The 19,697-nt window shown below is 34.5% G+C and overlaps 2 protein-coding genes and 1 long non-coding RNA gene across 4 annotated transcripts; 1 reads left to right on the top strand and 2 right to left on the bottom strand.

Annotated features, from left to right (window-relative positions):
• Window positions 1-5,331: 5,331 nt before the first annotated feature.
• Window positions 5,332-6,299, bottom strand: LOC145068185 (uncharacterized). Its single transcript, XM_079015162.1, has 2 exons — window positions 6,144-6,299; window positions 5,332-6,000 (listed from the first exon to the last, which is right to left on the bottom strand). Exons 1-2 carry the CDS (start codon window positions 6,297-6,299, stop codon window positions 5,332-5,334), a joined length of 825 nt encoding a protein of 274 aa, XP_078871288.1.
• Window positions 6,300-7,257: 958 nt separating this feature from the next.
• On the top strand, window positions 7,258-10,066 carry LOC145068605 (uncharacterized). 2 transcript variants are annotated; one of them, XR_013689026.1, is made up of 4 exons: window positions 7,258-7,787; window positions 8,014-8,491; window positions 8,597-8,860; window positions 9,848-10,066. It is a non-coding gene; the product is annotated as an uncharacterized LOC145068605 (long non-coding RNA). The 2 variants fall into 2 exon arrangements; XR_013689025.1 differs by lacking the exon at window positions 9,848-10,066 and adding an exon at window positions 9,505-9,779.
• A 1,537-nt stretch (window positions 10,067-11,603) lies between these two features.
• On the bottom strand, window positions 11,604-16,764 carry LOC145068184 (DNA (cytosine-5)-methyltransferase DRM2-like). Its single transcript, XM_079015161.1, has 9 exons — window positions 16,687-16,764; window positions 16,403-16,540; window positions 16,190-16,283; window positions 16,053-16,099; window positions 15,850-15,957; window positions 15,332-15,384; window positions 14,243-14,382; window positions 13,294-14,147; window positions 11,604-12,237 (listed from the first exon to the last, which is right to left on the bottom strand). Exons 1-9 carry the CDS (start codon window positions 16,762-16,764, stop codon window positions 11,806-11,808), a joined length of 1,944 nt encoding a protein of 647 aa, XP_078871287.1. The 3' UTR covers window positions 11,604-11,805.
• Window positions 16,765-19,697: the final 2,933 nt, after the last annotated feature.

Raw genomic sequence — 19,697 nt, 5'->3', positions numbered from 1 at the left:
TTATCTCCCAATTCCGAGCATTTGCCTGAATCTCGGCAAATTTCCGGTACTAGGAGTTCGCTACGAACTCCCGTATATCCCTCCTCAAAATACTCAGATACCGACTCATACGTGCCTGTTCGGAAGACACGTGCTTCGGTCAGAACATCGCCCTCTCGTGGAACATCCTGGTGATCACTGTAACAGACTCAGTACCCTGCTTGAGGGTCAGAAACTCCTGTGCCAAACACTCCCTCTCCACCGGGGAAATGTACTCATCACGGAACATAGCGGTGAACCTCTCCAGGTCACCGCAGCAAGCTCGGCAGGCGAATAGTGCGTCGTCACAAATTTCCACCAGTCCTTCGCTCCCAAGCGAAGCTGGTTCAGCACGAACCGAACCCTCAAATGCTCTGGACATGAGCATGTGAAGAAACACCCCTCAATGTACGAAATCCACCTCATCGCCGCAATCGGATCCTGTGTCCCATCGAACTCTGGTGGTTTTGTGTTGTTGAACTCCCGGAACAGCAACGCATCACCACCCTGCGGTCTAGCCGCAGCTACAGCTGCAGTGGCTGCAGCAACAGCAACATCAGAAAGAGCAGCATATCTCTCATTGAAAGTCTCTATCAACGTGGTCTTGATAGACCCAAACATCTCTGGTATTTCTGCCCTAATGGGCGCAGCCACCTCCTCGTGAATGATCCTATGAATCTCCTCATCACTAGCACCACTGCTCTCTGGTGTAAGGCGTGTCCTGACCATGATGTCTCTGAAATACAACATAAGGAAATATCAGGGACTCGTTCAAGTATACTCTCACTCGATAACTCTACCCTACTTGATCTCTGATGCTCCATGGATTCTTACTTGGACTGTGCACCGCTCTAGTGTCTTCAGTAGTACGGGCCCAATACTACTGTCCACACTGCATCAGCATACACCCCAAGTCCTCCTCCAAGGATCCCATATTCCAAGTACCCTACTCTCACTAAGCATAGTCTACTCTCCAGCAGGTCTCTCATAAGCCTCTCGCTGCTATCTACCTCCTCTCAAGCATCTCCTGGCAGCAACCCCTAGGCTAAGGCATCACAAATCAGGCCACTCTAGTACTAATAGAATACCTAGCCTGCTCTAGCATGCAAAACATATCATATCGTCTCATAATATATAACATAAGGGTATTTTGGGAAATCATCGTTCGGGCGCTAGCTGATCGTACACACGACTCTGCTCTGCTCTTTTTCAAATTCTTTTACTCTTTTAGAAAACTTTTTTTCACTTTTTGAAAAATATCTCTCAAATCCTCAGTTTGAGTTCAATTACGCCCGAAGGTGTACCCCAATCCCTCAAACCAAGGCTCTGATACCAACTTGTAACGCCGTAAAATTTCAGACAAATTTTCACATTTAAAAAACAATTCAACTCACAATATTATAAAACACATTGTTCTTATATTCCACATAAGTCAAAATACCAAGATCATAACATATCAATAAAACTCTGCGCGCGTGTGTGTACTGATCATGTCGGTGCCTTCCCGCGATCCTCACTAGTACCTGAAACACATAACACAAAACACTGTAAGCACGAAGCTTAGTGAGTTCCCCAAAATACCACTCATAACACATACTAGCCACTCGAGGCTATAACTTTGCGGGCCCTTGGGCCCTAACTCTGTGGACCCTCTGGTCCTAGCTCTATGAACCTTCCATTTCTAACTCTGATATACTCTAATATACACACGACATAAATCACATAGAAATAATGCAGTGCAACACATCACATAAATAGCACACAATAAGTCTGTCACATAACTCTAATTACCACTCAAGGTAAAGTAAAGTGAGAAGACTCACCTTGGATGTCTCTGTAATATCTCGCTCGCGTAACACTGATCTAGCCTCTGCCTAAACACATAAACAATCATCTCAATTAATAACGGCTCTCTAGGCTAGACTAAACCCTCACACGTCCTCTAAGAAGGCTAAAAGACCATTTTACCATTCAAACAGTCCACAAGTCCAATTGTTGACCAAACCCTAAAAGTCAACAAAAGTCAACAGTCAACCCTTTGACCAGACTCGCTGAGTGCACAATTGCGACTCGGCGAGTTCAGTCATGAACTCAAGCCCTCAAAACCCCCAATGACTCACCGAGTCACTTCCCCAACTCAACGAGTCACCAACTGAGTGATTCATGGGGGAAAACTATCCTACTCGCCGAGTCTGTTCTTGGACTCGGCGAGTTCATGCCCTGCTCAAACTCAAATGACCTCCTGAGGTCAGATCTGTTCCTCCAATCCATAGATCTGGCCTTACCAACCACTATAATCACATAAAGTTCTGATCTTTACACTCATGCTATGACCAAAAAGCTTCCTTGGGTGAAATAACCCCTAAAATGGCAACCTAGGGCCATATCTCTAATGGAGTAGCAAAAAGCAATGTGAATGGGACTCTCTGGACCTCTTAAGGTCCATATCTAAGAAGAACTCCACCTTGGGACCTCACATACTTCGAATCCAACCCAAAGAATGCACAAGAAAACCCTAGATTCAACTAGAACACCAAATACACGAGTTGGAGCACAGATTAGTACCTCTAGTAGCCTCCTCTGATGAAGGGATGATAGATCTGAGCTCCTCAACCTTCCTTGTTTAACCTCCTTCCTTGTTTCTTGAAAAAACACACTTAGAATGATGAAATAGCCCTCCTCTTGCACTACAAGCCTTCTCTCTGCTCTCTAGGGTTTCTCAGGGGTCTGATAGCCACAAAGGGTGGCTTAAAGGTCCTTAAATAGGGCTCGAGCCCCGGGGAATTAGGGTTTCATTAAACAACGTGGACTCGCCGAGTCCACGAATGGACTCGCCGAGTCTGCCATTAAATCAGTCCGACCATGCGCAATCCTACTCGGCGAGTCTGAGCGCCTACTCGCCGAGTCCCTCTCCAACACTCAATATAAATGCCTAAAACAAGATACCTGGAAATCCAGATGTTACATCATAAAGAAAACATTTATCTTTATAAATTAATAATTTTTCTATTAAAATTGTTCAGTAATTACCTTACGATTTATTTATAATTTTTTTTTATCTTTCTCATCCATGGTGTCCACGGGTTATAACCTGGTAATATAATATAGAATGAACTGGTTAGATCCATGAAACCCATATCTTTCCGGCTAAGCCTAATTTCTAAGGAGTCAGTCCAGACAAGAATGGATCAGGCTGGAAACCCCATTTTTGGCCAACACCTCTATTAAAGGGTCTTAAATTTTGGGGATCATTGGCCTTTAAATGGTTGTAAACAAGCCACGCATAATGATAGACCCGTTCAGTAATCAAAGATTATAAATCCTCGTTAGAGAAGCTCCTTTCAAAAATAAAATTATAACTAGACTTTAGTAATCAGTTAAAGAATCCGAACTTTTTAATCGAGAAACATCCACTGCGTCAACCGCATAGAACAAATGAGAAACTTTCACATCAAAATCTTCAATATGCATACCCATGAACACTCCAGCTAATCCAACACGAAGGAAGGCCACAAGGAAATCTTCCATAGCAATAAAAAAATGGGATAAGGGATCTATTTGCTTCAAAACCCCTCTGCACTACAAATCCTGGGTAGGGACTCATTAACCCTAATAGAGGTTCTAGTAGAAGAAAATTCAACCATACTCCACCCACACCACACGAACCAAACCCCATAATCTACATAATCTCGAGGAGATAATCCCAAAAAAGTGAATAACTTGTGACAGAATCCTAGTACCATTTCAGAAAACCAAAAATGAAACCATCGGGACATGGAGTTTTATCAACCCCACGTCCCAAACTACCCGTTTAATCTCTTCCCTAGAAAAAACGAAAGGTAATTTTGTTTTACTTTATAGATTAAAACATAATGTTAATTCTCAAAATTGTATCACTCTCAACTCACCTATAATTCACAAAACTAATTGACGGATTTGATTTTCTTGTTGCGTCTATTAACTTGGATGGAATTGTATAACAAGTGGTTTCACATGCACTAATTGTGACACAAAAGTTTGTAAGTCTATTAACTTGCATAAAATCATATAATAAATGATTATACGTTTACTAATTTTGAGACAAAATATTTTGCATATACTAATTTGAGAAGTAGATATTATACTTTTGCTGATTCCTTTAGATATATTCATTTGAAAATTAAATAATAAATTACCTAAGGAAATTGTTGACCATTCTATTATTGATATGACAATTGAATGGAAAAGTTGATTTTCAAAGAAATATAATGAGATTATTGTTGATCAAATCACACAAACACGAACATGCAAATTATAAGCCAAAACACCAAAAACAATGAGCAACAATAGGAAAAAGAAAATACGAATCTAAATAGATGTTTATGGATCAAACCGGCAATATGAATAAGCACAAGAAGACCATAAACAAAAGTAAGATCAAAGCAACTTTTCAAGGAAAAAATGTTAGATTTTTTTTTCAATTACCGAAAGATCACTGGTATACCTGCTAAAACAGTAAAAAGTTTTTTTTTTTTTTTTTTTTTTTTTTTAAATAAAAGATTAGGTTTAAAGAAAAAAAGGTCAGGAAATATTAGGTCTTTTATAATTAGTAGCCCGAAATAAAAATAAATAATAGTTATTATATATATATATATATATATATATATATATATATATATATATATATATATATATATATATATTAAAATTGTCCATCCTTAGACCATCCGTTATACCCACCACATACAACATATGTGGTGGGTGCCACATCAGCACCATATTCCACTGCCACTAACACGAGATACCTACCACTAACACACCACTCCACATCATTATTTTTATTTTTTTTAATTCAAAAATACAATAAAATTACTTTTTTTTTAATTCAAAAATTACAATAAAATTACATTTTTTATAATTAAAAAGCATTCATTTTTTTAAAACTATTTTTTCATTAATTATAAAAACAAAATAACAACTTTAAACTACATTACTTAGTTAATCTAGAAAAAAAACATTACATTAATAAGAAAACGAACAAACGTACATATAAAAATCCTAATCGTCGTTCATGCTATGTTGGTACAAATGTTCCGCGACATCTTCTTGAAGATTGAAACACGTTTCACTGTTATGAATTTCAACAACTCGCTCTAAAAACACATTCGTTCCAGGTACGAACTCCTCAATTGGAACGACAACGTCGTTCGGATCATACGTGCAAATCGCTCGACCTTCATCTTCAATAATCATATTATGCATTATAATACATGCTAGGACCATTCGCTTAATTCTTTCTTTATCCCAGAGTCGTGTAGCATATTTCACTACATGTCATGTTTGCTTAAGGACTCCAAATGCCCTCTCGATATCCTTTCTCGCCGATTCCTGTTTTTTGGTAAAAAATTTTGCTTTTTCACTTCGAGGAACCGAGTATGCATTCATCAATGTAGAATAATCCGGGTATATCGCATCACCAAGGTAGTAACCGTATTTGTACGCGTGCCCGTTTACCGTGAACATCATATAAGGTGATTTGTCAGTCCAAATATCGTTGAAAAGTGGAGACTGACCAAGAACATTAAGGTCGTTGTTAGACCCCGCTACTCCAAAAAAGGCATGCCATATCCACAAATCTTGAGATGCAACAGCTTCTAGGATGATAGTTGGTTCACCTATATCTCCTCGAGTGAACTGACCATGCCATGCAGTTGGACATTTTTCCCAAGCCACATGCGTATAATCTAGACTGCCAAGCATACCAGGAAATCCATGCCTCTCTTTATGAGCCGAATATAATCTCTCAATATCACGTTGAGTAGGTTTACGCAAATATTCTTCGTGAAAAACCTCATAAACACATGCAGAAAACCAATATACACATTCAACTGCGGTCCTCTCGGATACTTTCAAGTATTCGTCAGATGCATCAAATGTTATACCGTATCCCAAATACCTACGAGCAGCCGCACATTTTTGTATACTACTAAACCCATTCTTCCTCTAGCATCGGGTTTTTGTTTGAAAAAATCATAACGAGATTCTAAAGCATTACTAATACGTAAAAATATAGCCTTATTCAGACGGAAACGACGTTCGAACGAGTCGTCATTATAAAGACAATTATCGGAAAAGTAATCACGTACCAATAAGTCGTGTGCGGCTTGACGATCACGATTGACGACCGCCCTTGTACGCGCTGCATTCGAACTTTCTTCGGCGTGAACGTGTTGCACAACATTGAAGAATGTCTCGACGAATTCTACGTCGTCATCTGATTCAAAACTTTTTAAAAATTCCATATGTATTGTGGGATCCATGTGTATGTATTTTGTGGTTTAGAGAATAGAATGGGGTGTAATAGAATGTGTATGTGTTTTGGTAATAGAAGTTTACTTATAATTGAGTTTGAAAATAGCCATTCAACGGCCAAAATAGCCGTTCAACGGCCAAAAACCAAACAACCAATCAAATGCCTCGTTTGAATCCATTGTCCCGAGCACGAGTCACGACGAAAACGAGCCACCACGAAACAACAGGGTGGTGTGCACGCCCGTTGTTCGTGGCCAGCTCGACCACGAACCCACTCGTTATATGTATACCATTTGGCCTTAGCTACAGTAAAGTGGCTAAGGGTTGGCAAAAGTAGTCCCTGTTTATTTGTCTATTGTCAAATGTGTTTGGGCTTTCATGAATGTCAAAATTGCCCCACTTCTTTCTTCATCTGGTCCTTCTCAGAATTAACCCAATCGTTTAAGGAATTGACAGCTTAATCCCTGAACTCCTCTTAATTAGGTTGAAGGGTTCGCCTCCTCATCGGTTTTGACACTACCAAGAAGCGTGGCGTCTTCCCTCTTTTGTTTTTTTGTTTTGCATGTCTTTGCTTACTCACCCTCAATAAATTGTTTATTGGTCGGTGGAAGCCACGTGTTCTCTACTGCACAAAGTATTTGACCACTCCACCGCCCAGTTATGTTCGTCTGCTATTCTCTCACACCCCGCTCCCGAGTTATAGCAAAGAAAAGAAGAGAAGAGAAAAGAAAGTAAGGAGAAAAAAGAAGAGAAAAGAAAGGAAAAAGAAATTGTCATTTGTGCTCCCGAGTCGGAGAGAAATGGAAGAAAAGTTAAACATTTTGTTTTTTTTTTTCAAATCCTCCCAAATCGGGAGGAAAAGTAGGAGGGAAAGTTTTCCTTCCATTTCCTTCCACTTCCTTCTTTTAATAAACTCAGAGCACCATTCTATCTTGCTTTCCTCTCACTTCCTCCCATTTGTATTTTCTCTCTTTAAGTTAACTCGTAAGCGGGGTGTCAGTCTAAATCCGAACGGCGACCATGATTTTCTCCGTCTCCACAATCGCCTACTTTCGCTAATATCCACTGCCAACCTTCTTCTACCCTCTTAAAATCCAATATTCTTACAAAGTCCTTTTCATCTTTCTTTAGAGATCGATCGGTCGATCGAGATGGCATTGAACGGGAAAATGCGAGCCTGGCCACCAGAGAAAAGGTAGCGGTGGTGGGAATGGACTGCCGAAGATACAAACGCATATGATGCTGAAGGCACATACCATCGATGAGCTATATTCTCTTTAGCAGTAGAAGCTGGCACCAACCGCGTCGGTCGACTCCGTTCAAGGTGACGATTCCCGTGTTTTGTTGTGTGTTAACAGAAACGAATAAAGGGGAAATCAGCCGCTGATACAGAAGGAAGCAGCCCTGTGTTGTTGTATCAGTACTGTTCAGCCCTAATTTCTTCAACTCTTCCCTTCTGCTAGACAAACTTTTAAGAGGTAAGTTGTAAACCCTAAGTATAAATTCTGAAATCACTTGGGTTTTTTTGTATGCCTATGGAAATACGGACATCAAATTACCTCATACATGCATGTTACATCATCATCATAACCATTCATATGCATATTTGTTAGCGTTTGCAGCCACTTTGATAGAGTCGGTATATCAATCATTTAAGGATGAATTTGATCTGTTCGATTAACTTCACAAATGGCTTTTTTTTAGGGAATTTGCACTTAGGATTGTAACTAATCAGGTATGTTTTCTAATAATTAAATGGTTAAACTTTTAGATGCTTTCATATCTCTCGCTTCCTCATTCACTCCTAATTCTTGGAATTCATGTTCTTCACAAATTGTTCATTAATGGGGTTTATCCTAATGTGAGGCCAAGCAGCTGAAATGATTAAAATATAAGAATTGAGGTATGCAAGTAATTACGCAAAGAAATGATGGTTTGCTTAATTTGTAGGAGAAATTGCTCTTATACAGTTTGTGAAAGTTTATATATCATAAAAGGGGGGAAGTGCCAGTGGATGCCTTCTATTGTTTGATGTAGATGCATATAACATTGTTTCTGATATTAGGTTGTTTTCTTCTCTGTATATGAGATTGGAAATTTTTAAGTTTGCAGTGCGAAATTGGCTTACAAAGGAAATGATTAATAAGAAACTTCAGCGATAGAGGTGTCCACAGATCATACAGTAAGACCTTTTGTGTATGTCTTTGAGTAATGTATTACATTACATTAGATTACAATGATATGATGATACGAATGAATATGATTGATTAAATGATTATTTGGTTAGAGAACAAAAATCACCTTCTTGAAATTCACTTGGAAGAAAGGTGGTGAAGCTGAGACTTTTCGTTAATCAACTAGCATGTGTGGAACTTAATCGTGGGACTTGGATGGTTCATGGTGTAGTTGTAGTGTCATGGAGCATAGGTGATGTTCATTTGAAAGATTGGTTATTGAGTGAACCTGAAAGGACAATTTTACCCTTGACTGATGAGTTGGAGTATCCAATATTGGTTTCTGATGGAGTGTGGGATGACGTACATAACACATGGTACTTATATTTTGTAAACTTTAGACAAAATTACACAAATGGTTATTGTGGTTGACAAAAAAAACTATGATCACCTACTAAAAAAAGCAATTTTTTTGACCAACTTAGTGATGAGGACCTCTGGTGCAACATTTCAACCCTCAGGCATCACCAATGTTCAAAATTCTTTATAAGGACTTGCAGTGTTTTTATTTGCCAACCACAAGCACCAACTATGTAATTTTGTAAATAGATGCCTCTTAACTATTTTATTTATTTAAAGGTAAAATGTTAGAATTACCTCCTCTATTAGTAAAAGTAGCCATTACTGAAATTTTTTTTCTTTTTCTTTTATGAAATGACCATTTTGATCCCGAAGACTCAATCCGTCTATTTTCACCTTTACCCTTTATAAAATGACCATTTCGCCCTGTCTTCTCTTCTATATGTTTTTATTATTAATTACGGTAACTGTAGAAAATAGCAACATATATTACACTTTTTACCAATATCCTTTATTTTTTTACGTTATTATTAATTAAGAAAAACTATATAATTCTTTTTTCTTAATAGGTGACATAAAATAGCCACTGACACTATTGTGCTTTTTTTACATTTCATTATGTTTTTTGCAAGTATTTGATACATTTTTTTTCTTCATTCAGAAAGTCGCGAAATAAGTCAATGCAGAATGCTTCAAATGCATAAAAGAAAATGTGAAACAAGTTTCTTCACAACAAAATGTGACACAAGCTTTTGATCATATTGGCGAAAAAAATTAGTTAGGATATGTTAACTGTTGGAAATACCCTTTGAAATCTTATATTTAACTCAAGAAGTAATTTGTTTGTCAATTATGTTATGCAACTTGACCATAGGAAGAAAGATTATAATTCTGGGTTGGTTTTCAATTAATCCAAAGATACGATTTTTTTTTTTTTATCTTTTGTTAATTTATTAGTCAACGAAATTATGATCAAGTCAATGTTTTTAATTCGTGGGACGCAGGAAGGCCAAAAAGCTGAGATCACGAAATGAAAGAAGAGTTTGACATTTAAAACTGCCCCACTGCTAAATTTTTACAAAAATTCCCCTCTGAAAGTAGAACTAAAGAAGGTTAACTTACTATTTTTTCTTTGGCGGAATTTTGCACTTATTTCCCCATTAGCTTTGTGTTTTAGACATCTATGTTGAACAAGAAACAAAATGACAATGCTTATTCTTCAAGAGACCCTTTACAACGTAAATTACTATGATACCCTTGGTAGAGAATTGCATATCAAATTACTATTTTGTCATTTTATATATATCAAATGCATGTCGAAAATCTCCAAAGCTGAGCAGAAACATCTGCTCTGTGGCCGAATCATCAAGTAGGAAGGTTAGAAAATTCTTTTAATATTTGTAGTAATAGAGTTTTTTTTATGCAAAGATTTTCAGGTTGGTTTTTGTGATATGAATAATGTGGTGAAAGATTGTCTTTTTTTTTTTTTTTTTTTTGCAAAAGGGTTGTCTCTACATGTTTATATGATATGATGTAATGAATCTTTCTTTGAATCCAAATGCGATTTTTTTTAATCTTTTGTTGATTGTGATATGTTTTTTGTTTTTTTTGTTTTTTTAATTTTAATTTTTTGAGCAGCTCTCCAACTGTTCTCCACAATATCAACTGAAAATACAAAAAATAGTAATGTACTTTTATTTACTTGTGTATCATGGCATTAGTACATTTGTTTTTTTTTTTTCTTTTACATGATTCTACTTGCATTTTTTATCATGGAATTGTACTTTGATAAATGTAACTATTTTCATCAATTTTTTCTTCATTGTACGTTATATTTTGAAAAGTCTATCCCTGTATAGCCTTTACACATACATTGCTACAATTTCATATATTTTTCAAAGTACACTGCTTTAATAGGAAAAACCAAAGGTATATGTTATAATAAACAATGTAATTAAATTAGGTTGCTATTTTGGAACTTAATCGTCAGAATGGAACTTTTAGGCTGAATTTTGTGTCAAAAAACTTTGGAATCAAGAAAAAGATGTTCTTCCAATTCCTGATTTTGAGATGAAAACAAGTAGACATCCGACTGAATCTTCTACATGATTAGTTGATTAAAAGTTTTTTTAAAACACTCGATTAGTTGATTAAAGATCTGCAATGTTTACCAAAAAAAAATATGACATCAGATACATTCGTCTCTAGTTTGTAAAAAAAAGGTTGTCTAAAATATGTTCAAAACGTATAGATTTCTGAGTAGTATTTAACAAGACGAGTGTGTATATGTTTGCCGTTTAGATTTTACAAATTATTTTAATAAGTATTAGTAGACATTAATATTTAAGTACAACTACATTAGGTAATTAACTAAAATATAAAAAAGAATTGTTATAGTTATAAAACTAAACATGAAAAATATTATATAATAAAATATTTCATAATTGAAATACTATCATATTTTTAGTAAAATATTTTTTTACTAAAAAACTAATTTTAAAATATTAAATATAATTAAAGAGGCAATATAAAATATTAATCCATTTCAAACAAATAATAATTAGTTATAATAAAACTTCCCATTAGATATGAGTAATGCTATTATAACTTTTACATAAGAGTAATGCTATTAAAACATTGAATATATGTGGTTTTGGATTTCTCAATTTCGGATTAAAAACAAAATTCACCATTTTTCTTGAACATGTTTCCATTATATCACAGACAAAACCGAAATAAATATAACAGACAAAACAAACAAAAGTCAAATATAACATTTCCATTCTACCAAAAATGTTTAACAATAGATTTCCTGAGAACGACATATGTAACGCGAATCCTGAGGTTTCGTTAGCTTTCACCATTTACATTCAACGCTAATAAATGAGAACACAATGGTGGTAATTGACTAATTTTTTATATCAAAAAAACAAAGATATTATATTAAATCAGGACCTCTAATTTAATTTGTACCCATAATAGACTTAACCCCATCAAGAATACGAAAATAGTCATAAAAAAGCCAAGAGTGTTCCCCTTCAAGTCCATCACGTGTCTTCCTATTTCCACCAGCAAGATTGTTACAAGGACTCCCTCCAATCACAAGATCAAACCCTCCAAAACACCCAATCCACTCCTCTAACTTCTCAACTGTCACATCTTCAACATCTGACACGTGTATCAAATTCCCTTTTTGGTTAGTTTGTTCCCACCAATCCTGAAGAATATTCTGACAAACTACAGATTTCTCAACAGAAACCACATTCTTCATTGGAATCCCGAGTCTGTGTAGTGCAACTTCAGCCCCACCAATCCCGGAGAAAAGTGAAAGAACGTTTATTCCGTGTGGGTACAAATTCTTTAGCACGGACAAATGGTAAGCAACCGTGTCAACCTGATTACAACAAATTCATAATTATTTACGTATTATAGATTATTACAAAAATTATAATAACAAAAGACAAATTTAACCTAGTTCGTTAATCATTTGTCAAGAAACAGCCAAAAAATTAAGAAACGACCCAAATACCTAGTTCGTTAATCATTTGTCATGAATTTAACTGTTTAGACACGTATAAGATACGATACAAATTCATGTTAGATATGTGACAAGTACAAACATGTATAAACACATATATACACATATATACTTTAAGGTTAAATTTTATATTTATAATATATTATGGACCACTTTCGTAAAAGTCAATAATTCGCTTATAGCCCTAGCTTAAAAAGAGTCATTAAAAATATGTCTATTCGTGTTTTTTCATGTAACACGGCTAAAAAACATGTCAATTCGTGTCGTGTCACACGGATTTTTTACGTGTCGTGTTCGTGTTTGATACCCCAAACACGTTTTATAATTCGTGTCGTGTTCGTATTTAACAAATTCGTGTCGTGTAAATTTGTGTCTGACAAGAATACACAACATGCAGACACGGATTGTCAGGTCTATCCTTAAGTGAGATTGTACAAGTATTTAATACATAATCTTATGCATTAGAGACATGTACTATATCAATTAAAGAGAGGAAATCCCAGATGAAAATTTTCAAAAGGAAATCATAGATGGCAAATGATATCTACGATTTTGTTATACAAAAATGGAATAACTCGATTTTATTTTGGGAAAACCTCATAAAAACCCAATGTATTTTTATCAAATGCTTAAAAAAACCACTATATTATTTTTTAGTGCACAAAAACCTTTATATTTTCTAAAATTCATAATTAAGGTTTTCTATACCTAGAAAAACCACTATAGTATTTCCCTTTTATTTTTATACTTTTTATCCATATAGCAGCCCAAATGACAAAACCACCGCACGTGAACCATTTCATTGGCTATTTGGGTCATTTCTTAAATTTTTTAGTTATTTCTTGACAAATGATTTCAGAAATTAGGCTAAATTTGTAGATTTCTCAAATTATAATTTTAAAACATTTTAACCTGAAATGCATTCCCGAGGCCTTTGTATCTTTCGGCTCTGCTTGCACCTCTTGTATGGTAGATAGGGTACCCCATGATTAACTCAATCTCATCAGGCTCAAGTGGCGCCACCTTCGTCTTCCCTGTCCAAACCATGTTCCATTTCTTGCACTGATTGATAACGAATTTCTTCACTTGCTCCGAAGGCTCGCACTCACTTTTGGAATTCGAATTCGAATTTTCTAGGGCTAATCTGATCCGATCCGTAAGTTGGGCACTTCCTATACATGTAAGTATGCAATTCAATTGTTCTCTTTTGTCCCATGAAGGCCACCATTTTTTAGTTCCAGGGAGAGCTTCGAAAATCGTGCGAGGGGGAAGCGGTTGAATTGGGGATCTGTTTGTTAACGGAAGGTTGTGGATGTAACCTCGTTTTCTAGCTGCTGCACAGAAGAATTTTGAATCCACAAATTCGGGTTCGATTTCGTATAAGAAACGTTTGATTGTATTCCAAACACCTTTCGGTGTAAGTGCAACATTTTCATAGTAAAAATACGGAGGCCCAATGGCTGCATCGGGAAGCGTTCTGTGAACATTGCGAAATGGTTCGTGTGGGACCCCGAATCCTATCATTGGATTAGGAAGGTGAAGAACGTCTTCGTCTTCGTCTTCATCTTCATTGTTTCTTTTTCTTTTTGGTTTTTTTTCGAGATTTTTCTTTTTCATCAAGAAATTCCCTTTTTGAGACTTTCTCTTCTTGTCCTTTTTTGAGACTTCCTCTTTGTATGTCAATGCATCGAATTCTGCATCGGCTTGTTTTGATATGTGAGCAGCACTAATGAAATCTACTAGCTCTGATAATGGCACATCTTTTCCTACAAATTTGATGAAATTTTCATTTTAAGGTCAGGAATTAAATGTGTTGCACATAGTTTTATTTTTGAGAAGAGAAAGTACTAAGTACACACACCACATCTGGCAATAGCAGCTGAAGCTTCTCCATGTGAGTACCCCATATCAATTAGACACACCAATGAGTCATCCTTTTCAAAAGATTCATTATTGTCTTCCTGGAAAACATGAAGGAAGCTAGTCATATAATATACTTGTCTATTGAAAATAAAAAAAATATACCCAATCATAGCATTGTACTTTCAAATATTTTTAGTGGGACATTTTCCTTTGAAACTTTACCCAATTATAAACAATGAAAATTGCTTTGTATTTGGATCACATAACTAGGTAGATTTTCTGTGATGCTATAATAAACAAATCAATGAAAGTGTATTGATATTTCTTGCATTTAACTTATTAAAAAGGTAAATTCTATCTATTTATAAGATTTTCCTCTAGTGTCTATTTCTGAACCTATATATATTTCTCTTTATATGAAGTAAATGAGATGAATTGTCTCAATCCTTGTGCATAAGCTAGTTTCACTTAGTCAAATCTTCAATATTCTCAAACCATATAAACGGGACCCATAAAATTAACCTAAAGTATAGGAGCTAAGGATGCGTTTGGTTGTGGAAAAATTTCTAATTTTCCCGAAATTTTTCTAAGAAAAACGATAAGTTAGAAAACATGTTTGGTTCAATTTTTTTTCCAAAAATTTTCTATGAAAAGGGAATTTTCCAATTTTCTAAATTACGTATAACTTGAAAAAGTGATAATTTTTGTTTTCCATACTTTTCTATTTCTAAATTTTTTCTAAATATAAACCCACACATGCACCCCCACCCCCATACCCACACCCACCAAATTTTTAATGTTGACAAAGCAATTAAACAGTAAGCTCAAGAGTAAATTTTATTTTTAAACTATTTAAATATACAAAAGGTTATTTTCTAATTTCTACAAAATAAACTTATGCAAAAAGTCATTTTCTGCAAAATGTAAAGACACAAGGAGTCAGGGGCCAATTCTGTAACTTTACTATTATACAGGACCATTTTTGTAATTTTTACATTCCATGCAATTACACAGGGACCATTTCTGTAATTTTGTCTATTTCATGCACAATGCAAGGACACGGACCATTTCTGCAATTTACTATTACACAGGGACCATTTCTGTAATTCTTTGCATTAGAGAACTGTAGTTTGATTGGTCCTTAAAGACCAATGCACAATATTTGCTACATGTTATGTAAGTAATATATTAAATTGTTATTATTTGAAATAACAAAAATTGGAAAATAAAAAAAGGATAGAAAATACACATCCAAACATGTTTTCTTTTCTAAATTTTTCTACAGAAAACTGAAAATAAAACCCCACTCCTTTTTCTAAAATCTTTTCCAAAAAAACTGAAAACAATTTTCCACAACCACTTGCCCCCTCAAATGTGTTTTGTTGTGGAAAATTTTGTAGTTTTCCACAAAAAATTTTGTAAGAAAAATGTTTTTTTCCTAAGAAAAGAGAAATTTTCAATTTTCTAAACTACATCATATAACTTGAAAAAAATGATAAGTGTTGTTTTCCATACTTTTCCATCTCTAAAATACATGAAGAAGAAAGACAGACTACGAATTCGGTGCTTTATTTGACAAAAAAGAAAATCAAAAGCAGGACTTACATCACTACAACTGTCATCAAGATCAGAGAAGTCACTTTCAAAATTGCTTTCAGGCTTCACAAATGAATCATTGAGTTCTTGTTCTTGGTGGGGAGTCTCATCAAGATACTGCAACACTTTCAATTAGAAACAATACAATTTCTTTGATACAAAGAAAGGTTGATATAAATAGTAGTAAGATACAAAACATATGGAGAACTTACACAGTATGAGAGTAATGTATCAAGTATTGCATCAATATCATGATCTCCTGGAAATGAAACAAAACTAGATATATTATATGATATACAAAAGAAAAAAAAAACATGATCATAGATAAAATTTAAAGATGAATTATTACCAATTTCAGCTATGACTTTAGCCACCATTGCTTGAGGAAATCCCATTTTTATAAAGTGATGTAGCTTGGAAGAATAATTGCTAGAAGAACTTGACTGCAGCAACCAAATAAAAGAGATTAGTGTAACATTTCATTATCACATCCCATGTGGCATTATGTGGGACCCGGTGTTATTATTTATGTGTAATTAATTAATTGTAAACTATTAACTACCTCCCCGAATTCGGATAAAACAGTTCCATTAGTACTCATAGAAACTGAGGAAGATGATGATATATTATTAGCGATCTCCAGCTCATCATCAGTATTCCAATCAATGGTGTCACTTCCTACAGAAGAAGAATTGTCATCCTGCAGAGAGATGAAATTTTAAAGAAATTCCAAGTTTGATAGGGCCCACCAAATAGCTAATGAAGAACATTTCTTGCTTTTAAATTTTTGTTGAAAGGCTTTGAATATAATCATCTAAAAGCAAATTACTAATAGCACCAATTTACCATTTGTCCAAAAGATTCAGGATATACGACTCTGTAGGCTGCAGCAGATAATAATCTGTTAAAAGGATTGGAATCCATATCAGATCTTTATCGATGAAATAATAAAATATCTTTCAACAAAACAATAAGATTACACATGGAAATTCCATAGTTAGCTCCTCATCAAATCTAGGGCTCAAGATAGAATACCCTAAAATTGTCCTCATAAAGCATTTTTCGATTACATGGTACAAGTGATCAATGCACAAAGCATTACATTGCATATCTTCCATCAACGAATATAAATAATGTTAATATATTGAACAAAATCCAGGACTCCACACGAATATTCCGAAATGGATCAAATCACGTATATTTTAGTTGTACAGTACAAGTAAGTCATGCATAATGAGAATCATTTAGCTTTTAAGGGTTTCCTTCTTCGTTATGTGAGAGGTGAACGACGACGGATTAAGTACAGAAACTAAGGGAGTAATGAAATGCACCAAGAGGTAAAACTCATTCATTACATGCACTAATGTGTGTGGCATTGTAAAAGTAAACCTAGAATAAACGGCAATAAATCAAAACGCAAATCGTGTTGAGTGATATTTCAGCAAAAATCACAATGTAGGTATTAGCAACTTGATTTCTACTGTTTACCAAAAATGAAATCGGAATGAAATCAGTGATGAAATCCGCTTTCAGAGGTAGCTTCGCCAACAAGCTACAAAAGTTGCAGGTAGCTTGATGCTGCTCGCTTTTACAGAGGATCCCGAGAAAATGGCGTATGCAATCCCCGATTAAAACAGCTTTAATTACTTTATTTTTATATTATTTTTAAACAAAACTTAAAATAAACATGGTTTTACCAAATCTAAAGTTTGGTCTTCGAATTTAAAAAAATCTGAGTTCATGTGGTTTCAAAACGTTTTTTTTATCATTAAATGAGTAGTATTTTCATCATTTTAATATCCATGGATTATTTATGAAGTTTTCTTTATTTAAAAAAAATAAAAATAAAATATAAATATTTAATATAAAAGGGTCCTACCCGCTCCCCTCTCTATCCATATAGATTTGTATACGTAATGTAATTTTCTTTAAATCGTCATATTGGTATCTAAGTTTATTTCGTAATGTATTCATGTCTTTCGGGGATCAATCTTATTCGATTTTGATGCGCTAAGACTATTCAAAGGTAAATTTTTGCTTTGGGATTAGGATGATGCAATTTACGATTTTGTGAATTCTGGTTAGGTGATCCGTAAAACCCTAGTTATCTCTTCTGTTTTTAATCTTTTATATATATATATATATATATATATATATATATATATATATATATATATATATATATATATATGGAAACGATTAAATGAGAACAACTAAAAGATTGAGAATATGAGAACAGTTCTGGATCAATCAATATATAAGGGCATATTAATAATTATATATTTTAATTAAATTAAAATAAAATAACATCAATCAAATTCCCTTAAATTTAGGATCAGTTATCAAAAAAATGAAATATTTGATTTTTTTTTTATTTTTCTTATTAATGAAATATAAAAAACATTTTTATTAAAAACAAAAGTTTAACTAAAAAAATTTAATTTTTTTTCTTAAAAAATATTTTTTCTCCTATTTCACGTCTTTTTTTTTCAAAAAAAATTAATAGAAATCCAACCCCAAATCAATACATTTGTATTCATAAACGATTTTTTTTTTCAAAAAAAAACTAATACTACTACAATCACAAATGAATACATATCAATTTACAAGTAATCCAATTCCTTTCTTTTGATCAGCCGAAAATAAAAGGGGTGTAAAAATTATCATTTCTTCATAAAAGAATACCTTTAATCATAAATAATTACATTTATTCACACATGATTACATTGCTATTTACAAATGAATACATTGTTATTAACAAATGAATACCCTGGTATTCACAAATGAATAAAAGAATACCTCTAATCATAAATAAATACACTTATTCACACATGATTACACTGCTATTTACAAATGAATACATTGTTATTAACAAATGAATACCCCGCTATTCACAAGTGAATACCTCTCTCATGCATTTCATCAAACAACTTATGTGCACAACCTTTTACCTTGAATCTGATTACAACTTTGTGTAGCTATCTCTTCCATCAATTATAAGGGCTAGTATGAGATGAATTATAACCAAGAAATATAGGGTTGGTGTGTAAATGAAGAACAGTGGTCTACAATGAAGAACAAGGAAAGTTAAAAGGAAAGTGGCAAACCGGGGAGAACTTTATGGGGCATGTGTAATGATGCTCTTAATAAATCGACCTGCATGTGTAGTTATGATGATTATCACAAGAAATCAGTAAATCAACAAAGATGGAGTGACATTGATGATATCATGATAGTTTCATTTTATTTACTTCTTTTTATAGTTTATTTTAGCATATTTCATCCATAATCTAGTTAATTTTCATGCATATTTTCCTTTTTGTTATTTTATGACTATTTCGGGCACTTTCTAGTTTCGTGAGCTTTATTGCAGATTTCATGGAGACTAGTGGAGCGGGAATGTTCGGGACGTATGGAAAACGATGGGAATTGGTGGAAAACAAGGATCTTAGGCTTGATGGGTGGTGGAGATGATGCATGGAGCGAGCTTGATGATTATTTGAAGGCTTGGAGAGAAATAAACATTTAAATTTGCAAGATGCGGGAGTATATTCAAGCGTGCATAGATTATTAATCAGGCGAGTTTACGAGCTATGAATCATTTGGAGAAGCCAAATTGGACTTAAATTGAAGAAAACTTGAAGAAAAATGGGCTAGGAGCTGATTGGACTCGAACTAGGCCAAGTGGGCTAAGCTATGGAGGCCCAAAACCTCAAAGATGCTACATTCAGGGACCACCCAAGCAACCCACCCGTGCAACAGCACGCGGGTCGTGCAACCTCCTGCAGGGGCATTTCCGGGAATTCATGTTTTGAGCTATATGGGGAAATTTGGTGTGCCACTTTTCTCAACTCTTG

This window comes from Lactuca serriola, chromosome 8 (genome assembly GCF_051521515.1).
Source record: "Lactuca serriola cultivar US96UC23 chromosome 8, Lser_US96UC23_V15, whole genome shotgun sequence".
NCBI lineage: Eukaryota > Viridiplantae > Streptophyta > Magnoliopsida > Asterales > Asteraceae > Lactuca > Lactuca serriola.
Note: the sequence above shows the minus strand (reverse complement) of the source record. Positions and strands in the feature narration are given on the sequence as shown.